Below are 22487 nucleotides of genomic sequence, written 5' to 3'. Positions count from 1 at the left end.
TGTCAACCACCAAGCCCTGCCAGCTTCTGTTTCTTTATCTATAAACAGCACTGTCGTGAAGATGCAATGAGATGAATTTTAGCTCAGAGCCTGCCACCTGGTGACTTACCCATGTTAGGTATTGTGGTTATAGCTCTGCTGTCAAACCACTTCTCCGACTCTCTTTCTAGCCTCAGTTCATTTGTCAAAGGGTTTGGCCCCAGGATTTTGCTGGATATTCAGAAGTACGACCTCACGTCTGCAGAACGCCACTGACTTTCACACGAGGCCTCCCAGGAAGGGATGCCAGGCCTCAGACACTAGCGGGTGGATCTCGGGACTTGCCACTCCACTTTCGCATTTTTCAGGACCACAAGGCATACAGTTGGTCTAACAGTCTTTTCTGTCCTCCCAGTGGTCAGCTGCAGCCCAGTTCTAGGGCTTCTGTGGGGGAAGACAGGAGAGGGCTGGGAGTCAGGGCACAGAAATGTGTCAGATGAGGCTTTGCTTGCAAGGAGCTTACCACTTGGGTAGTGGAGAAGGCCCAGAAGGCACTATGACAGTGCTCCCAAATCAGGAAAAGATTGCTAAATGCCCATACACTCAGGATCACACGGGAGCCCAGAGTTGGACACCTGGATCAGCTGGGAGTCTGCCTGACATTGATGATGTTTGGCTAGAATACTGATGGACGAATGGGAGGTAGCAAGACCGACACTGAGGGAAGGGCATCCCAGGCACAGGGAAGAGCATTTAGGAAGGCTTGAAACAGTCGGATGCATTCTGAGAACTCCAAGTAATTCCACTCTTGAGTTGAGCGAGGGCTAAAAACCTTCAAACCACAATACATTCCAGCCATTAGTCTCTTCTTCTCCCTCCATTTCATCCTCAATACTATAGCTAGATTTATCTTTCTTCCTTCCTTTCTTTCTTTTTTAAGATGGGGTTTCAGCTGGGCACGGTGGCTCACACCTGTAATTCCAGCACTTTGGGAGGCCGAGGCGGGCGGATCACCTGAGGTCAGGAGCTCAAGACCAGCCTGACCAACATGGAGAAATCCCGTCTCTACTAAAAATACAAAATTAGCCAGGCATGGTGGTGCATGTCTGTAACCTTGCTACTTGGAAGGCTGAGGCAGGAGAATCCCTTGAATCTGAGAGGCGGAGGTTGCAGTGAGCCGGGACTGTGCCATTGCACTCTAGCCTGGGCAATAAGAGCGAAACTCTGTCTCAAATAAATAAATAAATAAATAATAAAATAAATGTGGCTCCTCTGATTTTAAAATTGATTTGGGCTCCCTATATGACCTACAGGACCAAGAACAAACTCCTTTTCTTGACATTGAAAACTCTTCACAGCCTTCCCCCAAACTCCTTCCACCTCTCCTCCCTACCTTTTGTTATAATTATAGCCACTTGGATGATTTCCTGTTCTTAAAGCAGGCCAGTCACCTTTTTTGTCCAGACTTCTCCCTCTGCCTGGAATGTTCTTCTCCCCTTCCTCCCTGGGCAAATTCCCCCCATCTTCCAAGACCCAATTCAGAGGACAGGTTCACTAGAAGCCCCTTCAGGGTACTCCCAGTGCCTAGAATCCAGCCTGTCATTTTGGTTAAATAATTAATTAATCAGATCAAGGACATCTTCCCTGAGTACCCAATATAGCCCCCCAACGCTCCACCCCCATGCTTCCTGCACACCTCCTCTATGCTATGTTGGAACTTCTTGAAGTCAGGCTTCATTTCTTTTGTTCTGTTTCTTTCTTTCTCCTTCCTTCCTTTCTTCCCTCCTCTTCCCTCCTTCCCTCCTTCACTCCTTACTTTTTTTTTTTTTTTTTTTGAGATGGAGTCTCGCTCTGTCGCCCAGGCTGGAGTGCAGTGGTGCGATCTCAGCTCACTGCAAGCTCCGCCTCCTGGGTTCACGCCATTCTCCTGCCTCAGCTTCCGGAGTAGCTGGGACTACAGGCGCCCGCCAACATGCCCGGCTAATTTTTTTGTATTTTTAGTAGAGACGGGGGGTTTCACCTTGTTAGCCAGGATGGTGTCGATCTCCTGACCTCGTGATCCGCCCGCCTCGGCCTCCCAAAGTGCTGGAATTACAGGCGTGAGCCTCTGCGCCGGTCCCCCCACCTTTTTTTTTTTTTTGCAGTCTCACTCTGTTGCCCAGGCTGGAGTGCAGTGGAACGATCTCAGCTCACTGCAACCTCCACCTCCCTGGTTCAAGTGATTCTCCTGCCTGAGTAGCTGGGACTACAGGCGCCCACCACCACACGCCCACCACCACACCCGGCTAATAGAGACAGGGTTTCAGCATGTTAGCCAGGCTGGTCTCGAATTCCTGATCTCAGGTGATGCGCCCGCCTCAGCCTCTCAAAGTGCTGGAATTAAAGGCATGAGCCACGGTGCCCGGCCTTTTTTCTTTTTTTCCTTTCTCTCTTTCTTTTTTGAGATGGAATCTTGCTCTGTCATCCAGGCTGGAGTGCAATGGCACGATCTCAGTTCACTGCAATCTCCACCTCCCAGGTTCAAGCGATTCTCCTGCCTCAGCCTCCCGACTCGCTGGGATTACAGGCACCCGCCACCGTGCCCGGCTAATTTTTGTATTTTTAGTAGAGATGGAGTTTCACCATCTTGGCCAGGCTGGTCTCAAACTCGTGACCTCATGATCCACCTGCCTCGGCCTCCCAAAGTGTTGGGATTACAGGCGTGAGCCACCGCGCCCGGCCTGCGGCGGCATTTCTTTTCTTTTTTAGAGGAATCAGGCTGGAGTGCAGTGACACAATATCTCACTGCAGCCTCGAACTCCTGGGTTCCACTGCTCCTCCCACCTCAGCCTCCTCAGTAGCTAGGACTGCAGGCGTGCACCACCACGCCCGGCTATTTTCTTTTTTAAATTAATTTTTTGTGGAGGCGAGATCTTGTTACATTGCCCAGGCTGATCTCCAACTCTTAGCCTCAAGCGATCCTCCCACCTCTGCCTCCCAAAGTGCTGGGATTACAGCTGTGAGCCACCGCGCCTGGCACGGGCTTTATTTCTGATGTTCCTTCCTTTTTCCTCGATGCCTTTCTAACTCTGTACCTGGCACATAGAAGTGCTTGGTACGTGTTTGTTGAATGAATGAATTAATGGGCGAACATGCCATTTCACCTTATATATCTTGTGAACCCGCCAGGCCCGGGCCTGATGTCATAGCCTTTACCCCTGGCCCGAGTCTCCAGTCTCCTGCGTGTCTGCTCACCGCAGCGCGAACGCCAGGGCACTACCCTCCCCAACCCCAGCCCAACCCCCTTCCACATCGGGGCCCCCCCGACCCTTTACCCGCCCGCTTCCCCGCCGCGGTGCCGCTCAGCTCCTAGGTCAGCCGGAGGTGTCCCCGCCCACAGCCAGGATTGGAGGACGGAGGCAACGCCCAACCCACTGGGCTGCCTCCTATTGACGCGGCCGCCGCCAGGGGTGGGGACAGGGCCGGCGGCTGCTGACGCCATCCCATAGCCAGAAAAGCCCTGGCCAGTGGCGGGCGCGACAGTGTCCGTGCGACCAGGCGGAGGTGAGTGCGCGGCGGCCGGATGGGCGGGACGGGCGTGGAGGACGCCGACAATGGTGGCATGCGCTCACGTCCGTGTTCCCAAGGGCTGCGCTCGGCCAAGCGCAGTGCCCAGAGCTCGGAGCCAGCCTGGCCCGGGGGACCCTGCTGGCCAAGGAGGTCGTCAGTCCGGTCTTGTCTTCCAGACCCGGTGGACCGAAGCTTCCGGACGACGAGGAACTGCCCAACATGGCCTCGGAGGTGAGTGGGACCTCGGGGACGCCGGTCCTCCCAGCCTCCAAACGAGAGGGTGGGGGCGCCAGACCTGCCTCGGGCCACCCTGCTGGGAATCGCCCTCCAGGAAGTAATTTTGAAAATTACCCAGGAAGCCGGCACCCCCACCCGTCCCGGGCGCATCTTCTGGAGCTCAGCAGTCACCTTTACTGGGACTCACCTGTGTCCCCAGGCAGCCCTTTTGGCAAATCCACCAACCCACACTACTAGGGGTAGAGTGGCTCTGCCCTCACCTCACAGTGATGCCTGCCTGGCCAGGAAAAGTGCTCCCAAGCCTTCAGCCTTCCACCTCTTCATTCCTTCTTCCCCATGTCCTTTTGTCAGGTCCCACCCCACACCACATCCCTTCTCCTGCTAGAGCAATTGTCCCTGTTTATAGAATAAGGCTTAGCCCCTAAGTGTTCTTGTCCTTGACTGTGGCATGTGGAAAGAACCAAGAAAAAGGGGACCTCGCCTTGTGACTCCAGCAACCCCAGTGCCTGGTTCCCTTCCTGTCTCACTGGACCCTGCTCCTTAGGGTCAGTGGCTCCTGGCTTCTCTTCCTGACCACTGAGATGCTGGAGTCCCAAGCAGAGGTTTCCTTCCTTTGGGCCACAGTTGATTTATCTGGCAATGGGGGTAATAATAGCTGTTGGCCTCCCTCTGTAAGGCACTAGATTATGAGGCCATTGCTTTGGACCCTTCAGGGGAAAGGGGCTGTTCACCTGATGCTTGATGAAGGGAACCCCGGGAAGCAAGAGGTCTGGGTTCCAGGCCCTTCTGGCCTTCATTAGCTAGCAATTCACTTCCTTTTACTCAGTGCCCTGCAAGCTTCTGGGCCATGGGCGGGGGGCAGGGGAGCAGGGCCTGGACTTCGGAGCCAAACAGACTTGGTTTCTGTACCAGTCACTTGGGCCCTCCAAACCTCTTTCCTCATTTGTGAAATAGGGGTGATATTGCCCACCTCATAAAAGGCCATAATAACGTATGTCAAATCCCTAGCACAGGGCTGAGCAACAGTAGGTGCTCAATAAATGGTGGCTAACCACAACAGTACTGATATTTCTACTTTGGGAAGCCGAGGCGGGAGGATTGCTGAAGCCCAGGAATTCCAGACCAGCCTGGGCAACATAGTGAGATCCTGTCTCTACAAAAAAATTTTGAAAATTACGCAGGTGTGGTGGTGTACACCTGTAGTCTCACAGGAGGCGGAGGCAGGAGGATTGCTTGAACCCAGAAGTTTGAGACTGCAGTGAGCATGATCTCACCCTGCACTCCAACCCAGGCAACAGAATGTGATCCAGTTTCAAAAAATAAAAATAGAAAACCCTGCCAGTCATGGTGGTTCACACCTGAAATCCCAGCACTTTGGGAGGCCGAGGCGGGTGGATCATCTGAGGTCAAGAGTTTGAGACCAGCCTGGCCAACATGGTGAAACCCCATCTCTACTAAAAATGCAAAAATTAGCCGGGTGTGGTGGTGGGTGCCTATAGTCCCAGCTATTTGGGAGACTGAGGCAGGAGAATCGCTTGAACTCAGGAGGCGGAGGTTGCAGTGAGCCGAGATCGCACCACTGCACTCCAGCCCTGGGGACAAAGCAAGACTCTTCCTCAAAAAAGGAAAAAAACCCACAAATCCCAAAACCAAAACTGATATTTCCCATGTACATTCGCCCTTGACTGTTGCTCTTTCAACCCAGCCCAACTCAGTGCCCCATCCCCTGGCCCTGAAGAGACCATTCTGGCCCAGATGTGTCCTGGCTTGCAGTAGCACCTTCTGCTACCACACTGGGCTTCCCCTCTCCTCAGTGCCCAAAGGGAGGCACCTCACCCTGATCTCCCCGTAGGGTCCTATTATGCCTGCCAGTAAGGATAGGAGTTTGGTCTGGAGCACAGTAGTCTGGCTTCCCACAAGCCCAGTGCTCCAGGTGACCTCAGCTTGCCCCAGACCTTCCTGTAGGTTGGCACTAATTGGTTTGGCTGCCGCTCCGCTTATTAAGTAGTTGTTTTTATTACTAACAACCTCGGCAGGGTGGCCCAGGAGCCCGCTGGGGGAGGCGGTGCCCGGCTCCCGGCTGAAGGGCAGGCCGGCCCCAATTCTGACTGGCTGGCTCCAGTGATCAGGACCAGGGCCCCACGTGGTGCTTTGCTGGAGAGCTGGGCTTGGTGGGGCAGCTGTGGGGTAAGGGGCAGGACCAGCTCAAAAGACGGGGTGGGGGTGGAGGCTGCCTCTGCAGGGCAGAGTCCTTTGGCAGCCGGGGCTGTTGGGCATGGAGGGGTCAGCTCACAGCTCAGGGCCAGAGCACTGTAGAGGTCTCTGGGGTGCACCCAGGAACCAGGAGCTGAAGCATGTCCTATCCCCTGCCAGCCCTCCCTTAGTAACAGCTGGCATTTCTCAAGTCCTTCCTGAGCACCAGGCACCATGTTATATATGCAATTTGCAAATACGATCTGATTAAATGCTCACAACAAGGCTATCAGATAGGTACTATTATTATCTTTATCTTATTATTATTATCTTTTTTTTTTTTTTTTTTTTGAGATGGAGTCTCGCTCTGTCGCCCAGGCTGGAGTGCACTGGCGCGATCTCCGCTCACTGCAAGCTCCGCCTCCCGGGTTCCTGCCATTCTCCTGCCTCAACCTCCGGAGTAGCTGGGACTACAGGCGCCCGCCACCTTGCCCGGCTAATTTTTGTATTTTTAGTAAAAACGGGGTTTCACTGTGTTAGCCAGGATGGTCTCGATCTCCTGACCTCATGATCTGCCTGTCTTGGCCTCCCAAAGTGCTGGGATTACAGGCGTGAGCCACTGCGCCCGGCCCTTAGTATTATTTCTAAGAAGGAGTCTTGCTCTGTTGCCCAAGCTGGAGTGCAATGGCGCCATCTCTGCTCACCACAACCTCTACTTCCAGGGTTCAAGCGATTCTCCTGCTTCAGACTCCCAAGTGGCTGGGACTACAGCTGCCCACCACCGAGCCTGGCTAATTTTTGTATTTTTAGTACAAACGGGGTTTCACCATGTTGGCCAGGCTGATCTTGAACTCCTGACCTCAAGTGATTCACCTGCCTGAGCCTCCCAACCCTGAGGTTTAATAATAGGTGCCAGGCCAGGTAGTTAATAGAAGTCTGGGGTATTGCAGGGGGATAGAGGAGGATATATGTCCCCATTGGCCATTGTAGACTCCCTTCTACAAAAAGGACGTCAGTGAAGTGACATGCCCACCTCCACCCCACCCTCCTCCCAGTCCTGGGCACTAGGGCTGTGCCCCAGGTATTCTGTACCCCCTCCCCGATCCGTCCCATGCCCTGGTCTCTGCCCTCTTTCAAAACAGATGTGGCCAGCGCCTTGGCTCATGTCTGTAATCCCAGCACTTTGGGAAGCTGAGGCTGGAGGATGGCTTGAGACCAGGAGTTCAAGACCAGCCTAGGCAACATAGTGAGACCCTGTCTCTACCAATTTTTTAAATTTTTATTTATTTATTTATTTATTTTGAGACAGAGTCTTGCTCTGTCACCCAGGCTGGAGTGCAGTGGCACAATCTTGGCTCACTGCAAACTCCGCCTCTTGGGTTCAAGTGATTCTCCTGCCTCAGCCTCCTAAGTAGCTGGGACTACAGGCGAGCACCACCACGCCCAGCTCATTTTTGTATTTTTAGTAGAGACTCGATTTCACCATGTTGGCCAGGGTGGTCTCTATCTCCTGACCTCGTGATCCACCCACCTCAGCCTCCCAAAGTGCTGGGATTACAGGCGTGAGCCACCACTCCTGGCCCTACAATTTTTTTTTTTTTTTTTTTTTTTCTGTAACGGAGTCTCCCTCTGTCACCCAGGCAGGAATGCAGTGGCGCGATCTCTGCTCACTGCAAGCTCCGCCTCCCAGGTTCACAACATTCTCCTGCCTCAGCCTCCCGAGTAGCTGGGACTACAGGCGCCCACCACCACGCCCGGCTAATTTTTTGTATTTTTAGTAGAGACGGGTTTTCACCATGTTAGCCAGGATGGTCTCGGTCTCCTGACCTCATGATCCACCCGCCTCGGCCTCTCAAAGTGCTAGGATTACAGGCGTGAGCCACTGCCCCCGGCCCGACCCTACAAAATTTTTGAAAACTGTCTGGATGTGGTGGCGCATGCTTGTAGTCCCAACTACTGGGGAAGCTGAGGCGAGAGGACTGGTTGAGCCCAGGAGTTTGAGGCTGCAGTGAGCTATGATGGTGCCACTGCACTCCAAGCTGGGTAACAGAGTGAGACCCTGTGTCTAAAAAAGAATTTAAAGCTGGGTGCGGTGGCTCACACCTGTAATCCCAGCACTTTGGGAGGCCGAGGCAGGCAGATCACGAGGTCAGGAGATCAAGACCATCCTGGCTAACACAGTGAAACCTGGTCTCTGCTAAAAAAAAAAAAAAAAAAAAAAAAAAAAAAAAAAAAAAAATTAGCCAGGCGTGGTGGCGGCCGCCTGTAGTCCCAGCTACTTAGGAGGCTGAGGCAGGAGAATGGCGTGAACCTGGGAGGTGGGGCTTGCAGTGAGCCAAGATCCCGCCACTGTACCCCAGCCTGGGTGACAGAGTGAGACTCCATCTCAAAAAAAAAAAAAAAAAAAGAATTAAAAAAATTTTTTTTAACAAACAAAACGGGCTGGGCACGGTGGCTCATGCCTATAATCCCAAGCACTTTGGGAGGCCAAGGTCAGGGGATCACCTGAGATCAGGAGTTCAAGACCAGTCTGACCAACATGGTGAAACCCTGTCTCTACTAAAAATACAAAACTCAGCCGGGTGTGGTGGCACATGCCTGTAATTCCAGCTAGTCGGGAGGCTGAGGCAGGAAAATTGGCTTGAACTCAGGAGGCAGAGGTTGCTGTGAGCCGAGATCATGCCACTGCACTCCAGCCTAGGTGACAGAGTGAGACTGTATCTCAAAAAAAAGAACAAAACATAGATGCCTACATACCATTCCTCTGCCCTTGGCTCCTAGGGAGTAAGGGGTCACCCAGTGACCTCCTAGAAGGCCAGTGACAATGGGGGGTGTCAGGGCGCTTTTCAGAGCCAAGGGAGTGGTAGGAATTGGGATCTTAGTCCAGCTCCAAGCTGTGAGGGAGAGAGTTGCAGAGCACTTAAGCTTGGTGGAGACCCTCAAGGCCTCTTTGCCTGTCCCTGCAGCAAAGGTTCAGGACACCAGAGCCAAGTCCAGAAGCCCTGGTGGAACAGGGGTGAAGAGCATGGGTTCTGCCTGGTGGAACAGGGGTGAAGAGTGTGGGTGGGTTCTGCCTGGTGGAACAGGGGTGAAGAGCATGGGTTCTGACTTCAGACTGCTGGGCTGCAGCCCTGGCTCTCCCACCCCAGGTGAGGGCAGGCTGCATGCCCCTCTGTGCCTCAGTTTCCCCCTCTTCATAGTGGAATTGTGTTGGTGCCTACCCCAGAGGGTTTTGTCAACAATTAGGATGGCACCTGACACCTTGGTCAGTGGCAGGAAAGGTTCCAGAAGCTCTGCTGTGGTCCCAGGGATGCCTCAGGCCCTGCCACCATCTCGTCAGAGTGGGGCCATGTGGTGAGAAAGAACCCCAACTTTAAGGCCACACGCAGTGGCTCATGCCTGTAATCCTAGCACTTTCAGAGGCCAAGGCGGGAGGATCACCTGAGGTCAGGAGTTCAAGACCAGCCTAGCCAACATGGTGAAACCCCATCTCTACTAATGATACAAAAATTAGCGGGGTGTGGTGGCATGTGCCTGTAATCCCAGCTACTCGGGAGTCTGAGGCAGGAGAATCTTTTGAACCTGGGAGGCAGAGCTTGCAGTGAGCCGAGATGGCGCCACTGCACTCCAGCCTGGCCGACAGAGTGAGAATCTGTCTCAAAAAAAAAAAAAAAGAACCCAAACTTTTGGTGTTCAGCCACGTTCCCATGCTCACTCCCAGGGTGGTGACTCTGGGAAGGTCTCAGCCTCCTTTTCTGCCCAGTTAGAATGATCTGATGCCCCTGCTACCATCAGACTTGATAAGTTTCCTGAAGACTGCAAGAAGCGCTGTTCTGGAGGGTGGAGGAGAGACTAATTGTTCTTGCTCTCCTGGCCAGAGTGGGAAGCTTTGGGGTGGCCGGTTTGTGGGTGCAGTGGACCCCATCATGGAGAAGTTCAACGCGTCCATTGCCTACGACCGGCACCTTTGGGAGGTGGATGTTCAAGGCAGCAAAGCCTACAGCAGGGGCCTGGAGAAGGCAGGGCTCCTCACCAAGGCCGAGATGGACCAGATACTCCATGGCCTAGACAAGGTACTCGCCGTGGCCAAAGCCCCACCCAAGGCCCCTTCCCTGTGGCCCCAGGCTCCCACCAAATCCCTAAGCAAATAGTGCAGTGTTGCTCATCTGTGGTTTCACATTAAACTAATTATATACTCAAGTGCTGTTTAACTGTGTGCCTTGATGTCCACCTCTCTCCATCTTTTAATGATCCCTGTGACCCTCATGGCTCATGGGTAAAGGTGGGCCTGAGATGCCCCCTCCCAGGGTGCGCTTCCAGGACTCAGCTCCTGGATGGGGACAGTCAGTCATCACGGATAGGGTGGGACCAGGGCTGGGGCTCTCTTAGCTGCTGATGCCTGCTCACCTGACCCTTGGCATTGCTGCTACCCGCTATATATAGGTGGCTGAGGAGTGGGCCCAGGGCACCTTCAAACTCAGCCCCAATGATGAGGACATCCACACAGCCAACGAGCGCCGCCTGAAGGTATGACCCCTGGAGCCCCACCGCTTTCCTGGCCTCCCCTCTCCACCTTGCCCAGGGCCACTTTGAGCATTAGCACCATCATTCTGTTTACTTCGCCATTGGCAGACAGCAGGTGAGACCTTAGGACATGGGCCAGGCACCCTGGCTCATGTCTATAATCCTAACACTTTGGGAGGCTGAGGTGGGAGGATTGCTTTAGGCCAGGAGTTCCAGACCAGCCTGGGCAACATAACGAGGTCCCACAACTACAAAAATTAAAAAAAAAAAAAAAAGAACAACAGGCCTCAGCAGAAATGGCAAGAGATTTGGGCAGGACCTGGAGCCCTGGGGTACGGAGGTAGGTTAGCAGGGCTGATGAGGAACTGCCTGGGTTGACTCCTTGGGGGATACAGACCTTGGGTCTTCCTTCACCTCCAGGAGCTCATTGGTGAAACGGCAGGGAAGCTGCACACGGGACGGAGCCGGAATGACCAGGTGCTTCTAGCCCCTCCACCCCACTGCTCCATGTTGTCCCAAACTTGGGGAACCCAGGGGGCAGTTAGAGCTCTGCAACCGTCCTGGCTTCTCAGGGAAGCAACACGTCGGCCTCCCTGAGCACCACCTCCTCCTCGCACAGGTGGTCACGGACCTCAGGCTATGGATGCGGCAGACCTGCTCCACGCTCTCTGGCCTCCTCTGGGAACTCATCAGGACCATGGTGGATAGGGCAGAGGCGTGAGTCCTACAGGGACACCCAGGGGGCAGACAGAGGTGTGATGGCAGCCTGAACAGGAGACCTAGGGGGCAGGGGTGAACAGGGTGGGGGTGCCAGGCCCTGAGGGACAGGGGCATCCCAGAACTCCAGGATCGAGGCAGAATAGCTAGGAGTGGGCCATTTCCTGCAGGCCCCAATGCTCCCATGCCAGTCTAGCTCAGCAGGCAGGGAAGACTCACCCGTCGTGGGGCCGGGTGCAGTGGCTCATGCCTATAATCTCAGCACTTTGGGAGGCCAAGGTGGGTGGATCACCTGAGGTCAGGAGTTCGAGACCAGCCTGGCCAACATGGTGAAACTCTGTCTCTACTAAAAATACAAAAATTAGGCAAGCATGGTGGTGTGTGCCTGTAATCCCAGCTACTCGGGAGGCTGAGGCAGGAGAACTGCTTGAACCCGGGAGGCAGAGGTTGCAGTGAACCGAGATCGTGCCATTGCACTCCAGCCTGGGCTACAGAGTGAGACTCTGTCTCAAAGAAAAAAAAGAAAAAAAAAGAAAACTCACCATTTGCAGAGTTGAGGGCAGGAAGCTAAGCCAAGCACAGCCAGAGTCACTCCCCATCCTGCCTGTCCCCTAGATCCCCCATCCCAAGCTTTGTGTCCCCAACCACCCCATCTGGCAAAAGACAGAGCCAAAGGCTGCCTCCTGCTGGCCTCATTTCAGGCTTTGGCTTCTGAGACCTGGTGTCTTTGGGACTGGATTTGTTCCTTATAGACCTGGACAAAGAGCTGCTGAGGAGTCTCCATGTGTTGTCAGAGACCCCTTCTCTTCCTCAGCTCCCTGTGATGCTTGTTTCGCAGACTTGGGGGGAAACAAGGGCACAAGAATTGTCACTCAGCAGGTAGGGCAGGGCCACTAGGAGGAACAGGGAGTGTCTGCTACTGAGTTCAAGGTTTCTTTAAATTTTTTTTTTTTTTTTTTTTTTGAGACAGGGTTTTGCTCTGCCGCCTAGTCTGGGGTATAGTGGTGCGATCTTAGCTAACTGCAAACTCTGTCTCCTGGGTTCAAGTGATTGTAGTGCCTGAGCCTCCCAAGTAGCTGAGATTACAGGTGTGCACCACCATGTCCAGCTAATTTTTGTATTTTTTTCAGTAGAGATGGGTTTTGCCATGTTGGCCAGGCTGGTTTCGAACTCCTGAGCTCAGGTGATCCACCCACCTCGGCCTGCCAAAGTGCTAGGATTACAGCCATAAACACTGCACTCAGCTTAATTTTTAAATTGTCTTTAGAGATGAGATCCTGCTCTGTCACCTAGGCTGGAGTACAGTGGCTTGGTAATAGCTCACTGCAGCCTCAAACTCCTGGAATCAAATGATCCTCCCACCTCAGCTTTCTGAGTAGCTAGAACCACCGGTGTGCACCGCCTGTGAGATGGAGTCTCGCTCTGTCGCCCAGGCTGGAGTGCAGTGGCACAATCTCTACTCACTGCAATCTCTGCCTCCTGGGTTCACGCCATTCTCCTGCCTCAGCTTCCGGAGTAACTGGGACTACAGGTGCCCGCTACCACGCCCGGCTAATTTTTTGTATTTTTAGTAGAGACAGGCTTTCACCATGTTAGCCAGGATGGTCTCAATCGCCTGACCTCGTGATCCACCCACCTTGGACTCCCAAAGTGCTGGGATTACAGGCATGAGCCACCATGGCCAGCCGAGAATGTTTTAAACATTTTGTAGAAACGGGGTCTCTCTGTGTGGCTCAGGCTGGTCTCAAACTCCCGGCCTTAAGTGATCCTTCCTTCTTGGCCTCCCAAAGTGCTGAGATTAAAGGCTTGAGCCACCGTGCCTGGCCCTGAGTACAGAATTTATTTATGGGGTGATGAAAATGTTATAAAATTGGTTATGGTGATGGTTGTACAGTAAAGTGTAAATTTTAAATGAGTAAATTGTTTGTGAATGATAATCTTAGTAAAGCTGGTTTATTTAAAACAACAGGCCAGGTGCAATGGCTCATGCCTGTAATCCCAGCACTTTGGGAGGCTGAGGCGGGTGGATCACCTGAGGTCAGGAGTTCGAGACCAGCCTGGCCAACATGGTGAAACCCCATCTCTACTAAAAATACACAAAATTAGCCAGGTGTGATGGTAGGCACCTGTAATCCCAGCCACTTGGGAGACAGGAGAATCTCTTGAACCTGGGAGGCAGAGGTTGCAGTGAGCTGAGATCATACCACTGCATTCCAGCCTGGGCAACAAAAGCAAAACTCTTTCTCAAAAACAACAACAACAACAACAAACAGGCCAGGTATGGTGGCTCACATTTGTAATCCCAGCCCTTTGGGAGGCCAAGGCAGGAGGATTGCCTGAACCCAGGAGTTTCAGACCACCCTGGGCAACATGGCAAGACCCCATCTCACAGAGTGAGATGGAGTCTCACTCTGTCGCCCAGGCTGGAGTGCAGTGGTGCAATCTCGGCTCACTGCAAGCTCCGCCTCCCAGGTTCACGCCATTCTCCTGCCTCGGCCTCCCGAGTAGCTGGGACTACAGGCGCCCGCCACCACACCCGGCTAATTTTTTGTAGTTTTAGTAGAGACAGGGTTTCACCGTGTTAGCCAGGATGGTCTCGATCTCCTGACCTCGTGATCCACCAGCCTCAGCCTCCCAAAGTGCTGGGATTACAGGCGTGAGCCACCGTGCTCGGCCACAAGACCCCATCTTTACAAAAAATTAAAAATTAGCCGGGCATGGTGGCATGTCCCTTTAGTCCCAGCTACTCAGGAGGCTGAGGCAGGAGGATCACTTGAGCCCAGGAGATAGAGGCAGCAGTGAGCTATGATCGTGCCACTGCACTCCAGCCTGGGCAAAAGAATGAGACCCTGTCTCTAAAAACAAAAACAAAGCAAAACAACAAGAAAACAGGACCATCACTCACAGCACCTCTGCCTCTGCCCTGCCTACTTGAATGTGGTGCAGGGCATCTCACCTGCTCAGAGCAGCCCTTGAACGAGCCTCAGCTATTTCTAGGATCCTCAAAACCTCTCACGGCCAAGTCATACCCAACATGGGCCTCCTCCCCTGTTCTGGCCCCTGCTCAGAGATGCTGAGTTACAGAGGCTGGACTTTGGGTGTTTCTGGCAAAGACTCACCCCAGGAGGCCCCACAGCTCAGGCCCAGTCCTTGGTTCACACGGCCCCACTTCCGGCCTTTTTCCCTTAAGACCGATTTGTCCCTGGGAGATCACCAGATTCCTCATTCAGGTGGAATGCTGCAGGGCGACACTTTTTCCAGGGGTGACAGGGTCCCAGTGTCACAGGCAGGCCTTGCACGAGCCTCCACCCGACCTCCTGCTCCTCCTCTCCCACAGGGAACGTGACGTCCTCTTCCCGGGGTACACCCATCTGCAGAGGGCCCAGCCCATCCGCTGGAGCCACTGGATTCTGAGGTGAGCCAGGGGAGGTGCAGGGGCCATGCTAGAGGGGAAGACCCTGGCTGCCCTGACCCTCTTGCCCCTGGCTTCCCACAGCCACGCCGTGGCGCTGACCCGAGACTCTGAGCGGCTGCTGGAGGTGCGGAAGCGGATCAATGTCCTGCCCCTGGGGAGGTGGGTGAGGCTCCAGTGCCCTGAGGGCCTGGTGGGGGTGGCTGCTGTATAGCCTTAGGGATTGACAGAGCTGGGAAGGGCAGAGTGGGACAGAAAGCCGCCTTATCTGCTCAGCGGGGGACCCTGCATGGAGCCCCAGCTCTCGCTAAGGTGGGGACGACCAAGCCATTGAATGTGTCTGAGCAGAGCCAGAGCCCTCCAGCAAGGCTCCTGGCAAGCCCAGCCTGCTGCCCTCAGCCTGACATATGGGAACATGTGTCAGGAGACAAGTGTCCTGCACCCAGGGTGACTCGGTGCTTGGGGACAAGTGTTCTGTGGACACTTAGGGACAAGTATTCTGTACCCAAGGCGACTGGGCCAGGGAAGAGGCTGAGCACCAGGTGGTTGCCCTGGCAACCAGGACTTGGTTCTCTGTGTGTGCTTGCGTGCGTGTGTGTGTGTGTGTGTGTGTGTGTGTGTCAGGGTTGCCTGCCAGGAGCCCTGGTCACCATGAATCCCTGTCCCTGCAGTGGGGCCATTGCAGGCAATCCCCTAAGTGTGGACCGAGAGCTGCTTCGAGCAGGTGAGACGCCCTGCCCCTCCTCCCCAGGGAGAGGCACCCTCAGCACCCGCCAGGACCCGCAGACACACCTGAAACCAGAGGGCAGGGGCCTGTAGCTCCTGGTGGAACCTTCATTCATTGCCTACGGGCACTGAGTTCATCAAGTCTAGGGGTCACTCATGGCAGGGGTGCTTGGTACTGAGAGACTCAGGGCTCCTGCCTCCCTCCTGGGATTGTGCAAAAGATCCCTCCCCCAGCTGCCACCCCACCCTGATGAGGGGTGGGGGCTGGGCAACCTAGTTGGGGGAGAGGGGGCCACTTCCTGTCCTCCAGCCCAGCCCCGCTTCCTCTCACCCCCCAGAACTCAACTTTGGGGCCATCACTCTCAACAGCATGGATGCCACTAGTGAGCGGGACTTCGTGGGTAAGTCTTGGGGAGCCAGTCCCCTGCCCTGTGCCTCACTTTAGTCCCTCAGCCCAGCTTCTCTCCAGTCTCTTCCCACCCCTCTACGGACAGGCTGGTTGTGGTGATGGTTGTACACTGAAGTGTAAAGCTTAAATGGGTAAATTGGGTGGGGCACAGTGGTTCACGCCTGTAATCCCAGCACTGGCCAACATGGTGAAACCCCGTCTCTACTAAGAATACAAAATTTAGCTGGGCATGTGGTGGCAGGTGCCTGTAATCCCAGCTACTCGGGAGGCTGAGGCCAGAGAATCGCTTGAACCCAGGAGGTGGAGGCTGCAGTGAGCTGAGATCGCGCCAGTGCACTCCAGCCTGGGCAACAAGAGCAAAACTCCAACTCAAAAAATAAAATAAAATAAAAATAAATAGGTCAGGCATGGTGGCTCACGCCTGTAATCCTAGCACTTTGGGAGGCCGAGGTAGGTGGATCACCTGAGGTCAGGAGTTCAAGACCAGCCTGGCCAACATGGGGACACCCCGTCTCTACTAAAAGCACAAAAATGAGCTGGGCGTAGTGGTGCATACCTGTAATCCCAGCTACTAGGGAGGCTGAGGAAGGAGATTCGCTTGAACCTGGGAGGTAGAGGTTGCAGTGAGCCGAGATTGCGCCACTGCACTCCAGCCTGCGCGATGGGAGCAAGACTCCATCTCAAAAAAATAAATAAATAAATGGATAAATTGTATGTGAGTAAAAACTCGGTAAAGCTGGTTTATTTAAAACAACAATAACAAAAAACAGACTAGGTGCAGTGGCTCACGTTTGTAATCCCAGCACTTTGGGAGGCCAAGGCAGGAGGATTGCTTGAGCCCATGAGTTTCAGACCAGCCTGGGCGACATAGCACGACCCCATCTTTACAAAAAATGAAAATTTAGCCGGGTCCCCCCACCACCTAACGTCCTCCCGACCCCTGTATGGTCAGGCTGGGTGGGGATGGGAGAGGCCTGGTGACTGGGAACCTTTTCTCCCTCTCAGCTGAGTTCCTGTTCTGGGCTTCGCTATGCATGACCCATCTCAGCAGGATGGCTGAGGACCTCATCCTCTACTGCACCAAGGAATTCAGCTTCGTGCAGCTCTCGGATGCCTACAGGTAAGCCCTGAACTGCCACCTCCGTCTGCCCCTGCCGGCCTCTGTATTCCCCACCCCCCGTGGGCGTGGCTTCCTTCCTCCCCGCCCCACCCCTCCGCCAGACCTGGCCGGTGAGCTGCTGGACCAGCCAAGGATCCAGCCCTTTCAGCGCCAGCACCTCTGTCCCCAGCACGGGAAGCAGCCTGATGCCCCAGAAGAAAAACCCCGACAGTTTGGAGCTGATCCGGAGCAAGGCTGGGCGTGTGTTTGGGCGGGTGAGCAAGGTTGGGGGTGGGGGGGTGGGGAAGGGCGGAGCCTCTGGGCTGATGGTGGGTGGCCAGGGGGCAGGATCCCGGGTCCAGCCCCTGTGCCTCCCTCTTCCCGCAGTGTGCCGGGCTCCTGATGACCCTCAAGGGACTTCCCAGCACCTACAACAAAGACTTACAGGTGCGAGGCCAGGGGAGGCCTGCCTACTACGTGCCAGTTCTCAGGGCTCTGGCACACCCAGGCAGGGCCTCACCCGGGGATTGCCACACATCCTCCCATCCTGTGCACACAGCCTCATCCATGGCTGCCCTTGGACTCTCTACCCTTCCTTTGTTGGGGTACTGAGTGTTCTTCCCATGAAAGGCAGTGGGGATGCCTCAGTTGGGGGAGTGGGACTGTGGGGACCCTGGGTGCAAGGGGGCTGCTAGGCCCTCACCTCCTGCCATGTGCCTCCCAGGAAGACAAGGAAGCTGTGTTTGAAGTGTCAGACACTATGAGTGCCGTGCTGCAGGTGGCCACTGGCGTCATCTCTACACTGCAGGCAAGATGTCACCCACCTGCCTCTCCTCCCTAGGTCCCAGGCACTGGGGTGGGCATGCAGGGAGGGTGGCCTTGGGAGGAGGCGAGGTGGGGCTGGAGGACCTGGGGCAGGGAAGGAGAGGTGTGCTCGCTCCTGCTCCTGGGGAACAGGGAAAGGACAGAAACTGCTGCCTTGCAGTGGAAGTAGATGAGACTCAGGGGGCCTTGGGTCTATCAACTGGCCAGACCAGAACTCTTTTTAAAAAAAGAAAATCTGGCCGGGCGCGGTGGCTCAAGCCTGTAATCCCAGCACTTTGGGAGGCCGAGACGGGCGGATCACAAGGTCAGGAGATCGAGACCATCCTGGCTAACACGGTGAAACCCCGTCTCTACTAAAAAATACAAAAACTAGCCGGGCGAGGTGGCGGACGCCTGTAGTCCCAGCTACTCGGGAGGCTGAGGCAGGAGAATGGCGTGAACCCGGGAGGCGGAGCTTGCAGTGAGCTGAGATCCGGCCACTGCACTCCAGTCTGGGCGACAAAGCGAGACTCTGTCTCAACAAAAAAAAAAAAAAAGAAAAAGAAAATCTATACAAAAGGCCAGGTGCAGTGGCTTATGCCTGGAATCTCACACTTTGGGAGGCCGAGGCAGATGGAGCACTTGAGGTCGGGGGTTTGAGACCAGCCTGGCCAACATGGCATAACCATGTTCTCTACTAAAAATGCAAAAATTAGCCAGACATGATGGCTCACATCTGTAATCCCAGCTACTCAGGAGGCTGAGGCAGAAGAATCACTTGAACCCATGAGATGGAAGTTGTAGTGAGCCAAAATCATGCCACTGCACTCCAGCCTGGACTCCAACTCCATCTACAAATATATAAATTCAATTAAATATCTAAAAAAACCTTTTTTTAGAGACAGGGTCGCTCTCTGTCACCCAGGCTGGAGTGCAGTGGTGCGGTCGTAGCTCACTGCAGTCTCAAACTCCTGGGCTCAAGTGATCCTCCCACCTCAGTCTCTAGAGTAACTGGGACTACAAACATGCGCCACCATGCCTGGCTAATTTTTTTATTTTTTGTAGAGACAGGGTCTCCCCATGTTTCCCAGGCTGGTCTCAAACTCCCGGCCCCAAGCCATTCTCCCACCTTGGTCTCCCAAAGTGCTGGGATTATAGGCATGAGCCACTTTCCTGGCTGATTTCTTTTAAAACCAATTATTATGGGAAATTTATGTATATAACAGCTAGAGAATGCATAATGAACCCTATGTACTGACACCCAGCTTCAATAATAATCAACTTATAGACATCCTGGCTCCGGCAGTCTTTACCTACAGCTCTCCCTCACTCCTTTACCCCCTTATTTTGAAGCAAATTCCCATAATCACATCATTTCATTCCTAGATAGTTCAGGATGTGTCTTGAAATGGGCGCAGAGCCTCATGCCTGTAATCCCATCAATTTGTGAGACTAAGGTGGGCAGATCACTTGAGGTCAGCAGTTCGAGACCAGCCTGGCCAACATGGCAAAACCCCGTCTTTACTAAAAATATAAAAATTAGCTGGGTGTGGTGGTACACACCTGTAATTCCAGCTACTCGGGAGGCTGAGACAGGAGAATTGCTTGAACCTGGGAGATGGAGATTGTAGTGAGCAGAGATCGCGCCACTGCACCCCAGCCTGTGTGACAGCAAGACTCCATCTCAAAAAATAATAATAAAAAATAAATAAAAAACAGTGTTTTTGGAAGCTAGTCCCCCAACTAGCAGCACCAGCATCACCTCAGAACTCCTGAGAAATGCAATGTGAGGTCCCACTCCAGATGGCTGAATCAGAGACTCTGGGGGTGGTCCCCAGCAATTTGTATTTTTTTCTTAGTAAATTCCCCAGTGGCTAGGCCTGGTAGCTTGTGCCTGTAACAATCCCAGCACTTTGAGAGGCTGAGGCAGAAGAAGCACGTGAGCCCAGGAGTTCAAAACCAGCCTGAGCAACATAGCGAGACCCTGTCTCTAAAATTAAAAAAATTAAATCAGCCAGTCGTGATGGCGTGTACCTGTGGTCCCAGCCACTCTGGAGACTGATGTGGGAGGATCCCTTGAGCCCAGGAGGTCAAGGATGCAGAGAGCCAGGATTGTGCCATTGCACTCCAACCTGAGCGACAGAGGAACACCCTGTCTCAAAAAAGCCCAAAACAACAACAACAATATTAGCTGGGCATGGTGGTGTGCATGGCTGTAGTCCCAACTATTTGGGAGGCTGAGGCTGGAAGATCCCTTGAGTCCAGGCTGCAGTGAGCTATCATGGCCACTGCACTCCAGCCTGGGCAACAAAGCAAGACACTGTCTCCTAAAACAGAAAACAAATCCTCCAGGAACATCTGATGCATGCTAAAGATAAGGACGCTTTGAAAACATAAAGGCCAGTAAAACATACAGACCAGTAAGCGTTAATAGCACACGTAAATATTATAGATAATTATGAGAAGATGGTTCAAGTTGAGAGTGAGACAGAGCCGAGTGGGTAAGAGAGTATCTGCCCAAGGCAGGGACATCCTAGCAGAGGAGCAGGTCCTGGGCCTGGCAGCTTCAGACCCCAGGGTCCCCAGGGCTCACCACTCACCCACCTGTGCCCACAGATTCACCGAGAGAACATGGGACAGGCTCTCAGCCCCGACATGCTGGCCACTGACCTTGCCTATTACCTGGTCCGCAAAGGGGTAAGTGTGTAGCAGCCAAGGGGAGGGTGAGGAGATGGGGTGCCCCCCAGAGGGTGGGGGAGCTCAGGAAGGGGCACAGGTGGTCCATCCTGGTGGCTCACCGCTGTAATGCCGGCACTTTGGGAGGCCAAGGCAGGTGGGTCACTTGAGGCCAGGGGTTCAAGACCAGCCTGGTCAACATGGTGAAACTCTGTCTCTTTTGTTGTAAAATGCAACAGTTGTTGTAAAAATACAACAATTAGCCCAGTGTGGTGGCACACTCCTGTAATTCCAGCTATTCGGGAGGCTGAGGCAGGAGAATCGCTTGAACCTGGGAGGTGGAGGTTGCAGTGAGGTGAGATCATGCCACTGCACTCCAGCGTGGGCAACAGAGCGAGACTTAGTGTCAGGAAAAAAAAAAAAAAAAGAAGGGGCACAGGCAGTGGAGGCAGATCAGGGCATGGAGGAAGCTGCCTCAGCACCATCTTCCTCCCTGGCACCCAGATGCCATTCCGCCAGGCCCACGAGGCTTCCGGGAAAGCCGTGTTCATGGCCGAGACCAAGGGGGTCGCCCTCAACGAGCTGTCACTGCAGGAGCTGCAGACCATCAGGTGCGGCCCATCCCCTTCCCCATGCTGCCTCCTAGGAAGTAAGCCTGGGTGCCTGGAACCCAGGGTGGCCCGGCGCCCTGGCCCACCTCTTCCTCTCTTCCCAGCCCCCTGTTCTCGGGCGACGTGAGCTGCGTGTGGGACTACGGGCACAGCGTGGAGCAGTATGGTGCCTTGGGTGGCACTGCACGCTCCAGTGTTGACTGGCAGATCCGCCAGGTGCGGGCACTACTGCAGACACAGCAGGCCTAGGTCCTCCTGCACCTGCCCCCTAATAAAGTGGGCGCTAGAGGAAGCTGCTGCGTGTTTCCTGCCCCAGCCTGGCTCCCTCATTGCTGGGCTTTCTGGGGCTGGCCAGTGGGGACGGTCAGGGACTGGAGAAGCAAGGTGGGGTGGCCTATAATCCCAGCACTTTGGAAGGGCAAGGTGCAAGGATGCTTGAAGCCAGGAGTTTGACACCAGCCTGGGCAACACAGGGAGACCCGTGTCTCTACCCAATAATGAAACAAATAGCCTGGTGTGGTAGCCTGTGCATATAGTCCCAGCTACTTGTAAGGCTGAGGTGAGAGGATACTTGTGTCCAGGAGTGGAGGCTGCAGTAAGCTACGATCACACCACTGCATTCCAGCCTGGACAACAGAGTGAGACCCTGTCTCTAAAAATAAAAAATAAAAATTAAATGGAAGCAGAGAAAACTGGGCAAGGGCAATGAGAGTCATAGATGAAAGGGAAGAGGGGGCTCCCATCATAGCCTCTGCTCTGTCCAGGCCCCATCCCCTTCAAACAGGGTATCACAGTGACCTCCTAGGCCAGGAGTGATGGCTCATGCCTGTAATCCTACTTTGGGAGGCCTGGGCAATATATCAAGACTCCAGCTACCACATTAGAAAAACAAAAACAAAAATAAAACAACTAGCCAAACAGGGCACAGTGGCTCACACCTAATCCCAGCACTTGTAGGAGGCTGAGGCTGGTAGGTCACTTGAGGCCAGGAGTTCGAGAACAACCTGGCCAACATGGTGGAACCCCATCTCTAATAAAAATACAAAAATTAGCCAGGTGTGGTGGCTCATGCCCGTAATCCCAGCTACTTAGGAGGCTGAGGCAGCAGAATTGCTTGAACCCGGGAGGCAGAGGTTGCAGTGAACCAAGATTGCATTATTGCACTCCAGCCTGGGCCACAGAGCGAGACTCTGTCTAAAAAACAACAACAACAAAAACTAGCCGTTTGTAGTGGTGTGTGCCTATAGTCCCAGCTACTTGGAAGGCTGAGGCAGGAGGATCGCTTGAGCCCAGCAGTGGGAGGCTGCAGTGGGCTGCGATGGCACCACTATACCCCAGCCTGGGAAACAGAGCAAGACCCTGTCCCTAAAAGAAAAAAAGAAGTAAGAAATGTGTGAAACTTACGTTTTATTAACAACAAAGATAAACAAGCTAAGCTCAAGGAAGAATGAATAACCCCTACTACGTGACTTTGGGAGCAATGATAGATTTTGTTAAAGAACCAAGGCTGGGTGCAGTGGCTCACGCCTGTAATCCCAGCACTTTGGGAGG

The 22487-nt window shown here is 53.9% G+C and overlaps 1 protein-coding gene and 1 long non-coding RNA gene across 2 annotated transcripts; both read left to right on the top strand.

The window, feature by feature from the left end:
* The first annotated feature begins 3458 nt into the window (after positions 1 to 3458).
* ASL (argininosuccinate lyase) lies at positions 3459 to 21228 on the top strand. Its single transcript, XM_028845721.2, has 17 exons — positions 3459 to 3522; positions 3705 to 3759; positions 9837 to 10031; positions 10402 to 10485; positions 10903 to 10959; positions 11102 to 11199; positions 14537 to 14614; positions 14696 to 14773; positions 15283 to 15335; positions 15676 to 15738; positions 16752 to 16866; positions 17036 to 17120; positions 17233 to 17292; positions 17570 to 17653; positions 20266 to 20346; positions 20830 to 20936; positions 21041 to 21228. The coding sequence occupies exons 2-17, from the start codon at positions 3748 to 3750 to the stop codon at positions 21183 to 21185; spliced, it is 1395 nt and encodes a 464-aa protein (XP_028701554.1). The 5' UTR covers positions 3459 to 3522; positions 3705 to 3747; the 3' UTR covers positions 21186 to 21228.
* Positions 7454 to 8698, top strand: LOC144339829 (uncharacterized). The gene is made up of 2 exons (XR_013415251.1): positions 7454 to 7648; positions 8255 to 8698. It is a non-coding gene; the product is annotated as an uncharacterized LOC144339829 (long non-coding RNA).
* Positions 21229 to 22487: the final 1259 nt, after the last annotated feature.

The sequence above is a fragment of the Macaca mulatta genome, chromosome 3, assembly GCF_049350105.2.
Source record: "Macaca mulatta isolate MMU2019108-1 chromosome 3, T2T-MMU8v2.0, whole genome shotgun sequence".
Classification (NCBI taxonomy): domain Eukaryota; kingdom Metazoa; phylum Chordata; class Mammalia; order Primates; family Cercopithecidae; genus Macaca; species Macaca mulatta.
The sequence above is the reverse complement of the archived record's forward strand: the minus strand, read 5'-3'. Positions and strand labels throughout refer to the sequence as shown.

Bases quoted from the DNA above. Each gene is read 5' to 3' on its own strand.
- ASL (XM_028845721.2), top strand. The intron at 14,615-14,695 runs GTGAGCCAGGGG...GGCTTCCCACAG, and splicing joins TGGAGCCACTGGATTCTGAG to CCACGCCGTGGCGCTGACCC. The intron at 17,293-17,569 runs GTGCGAGGCCAG...TGTGCCTCCCAG, and splicing joins CCTACAACAAAGACTTACAG to GAAGACAAGGAAGCTGTGTT.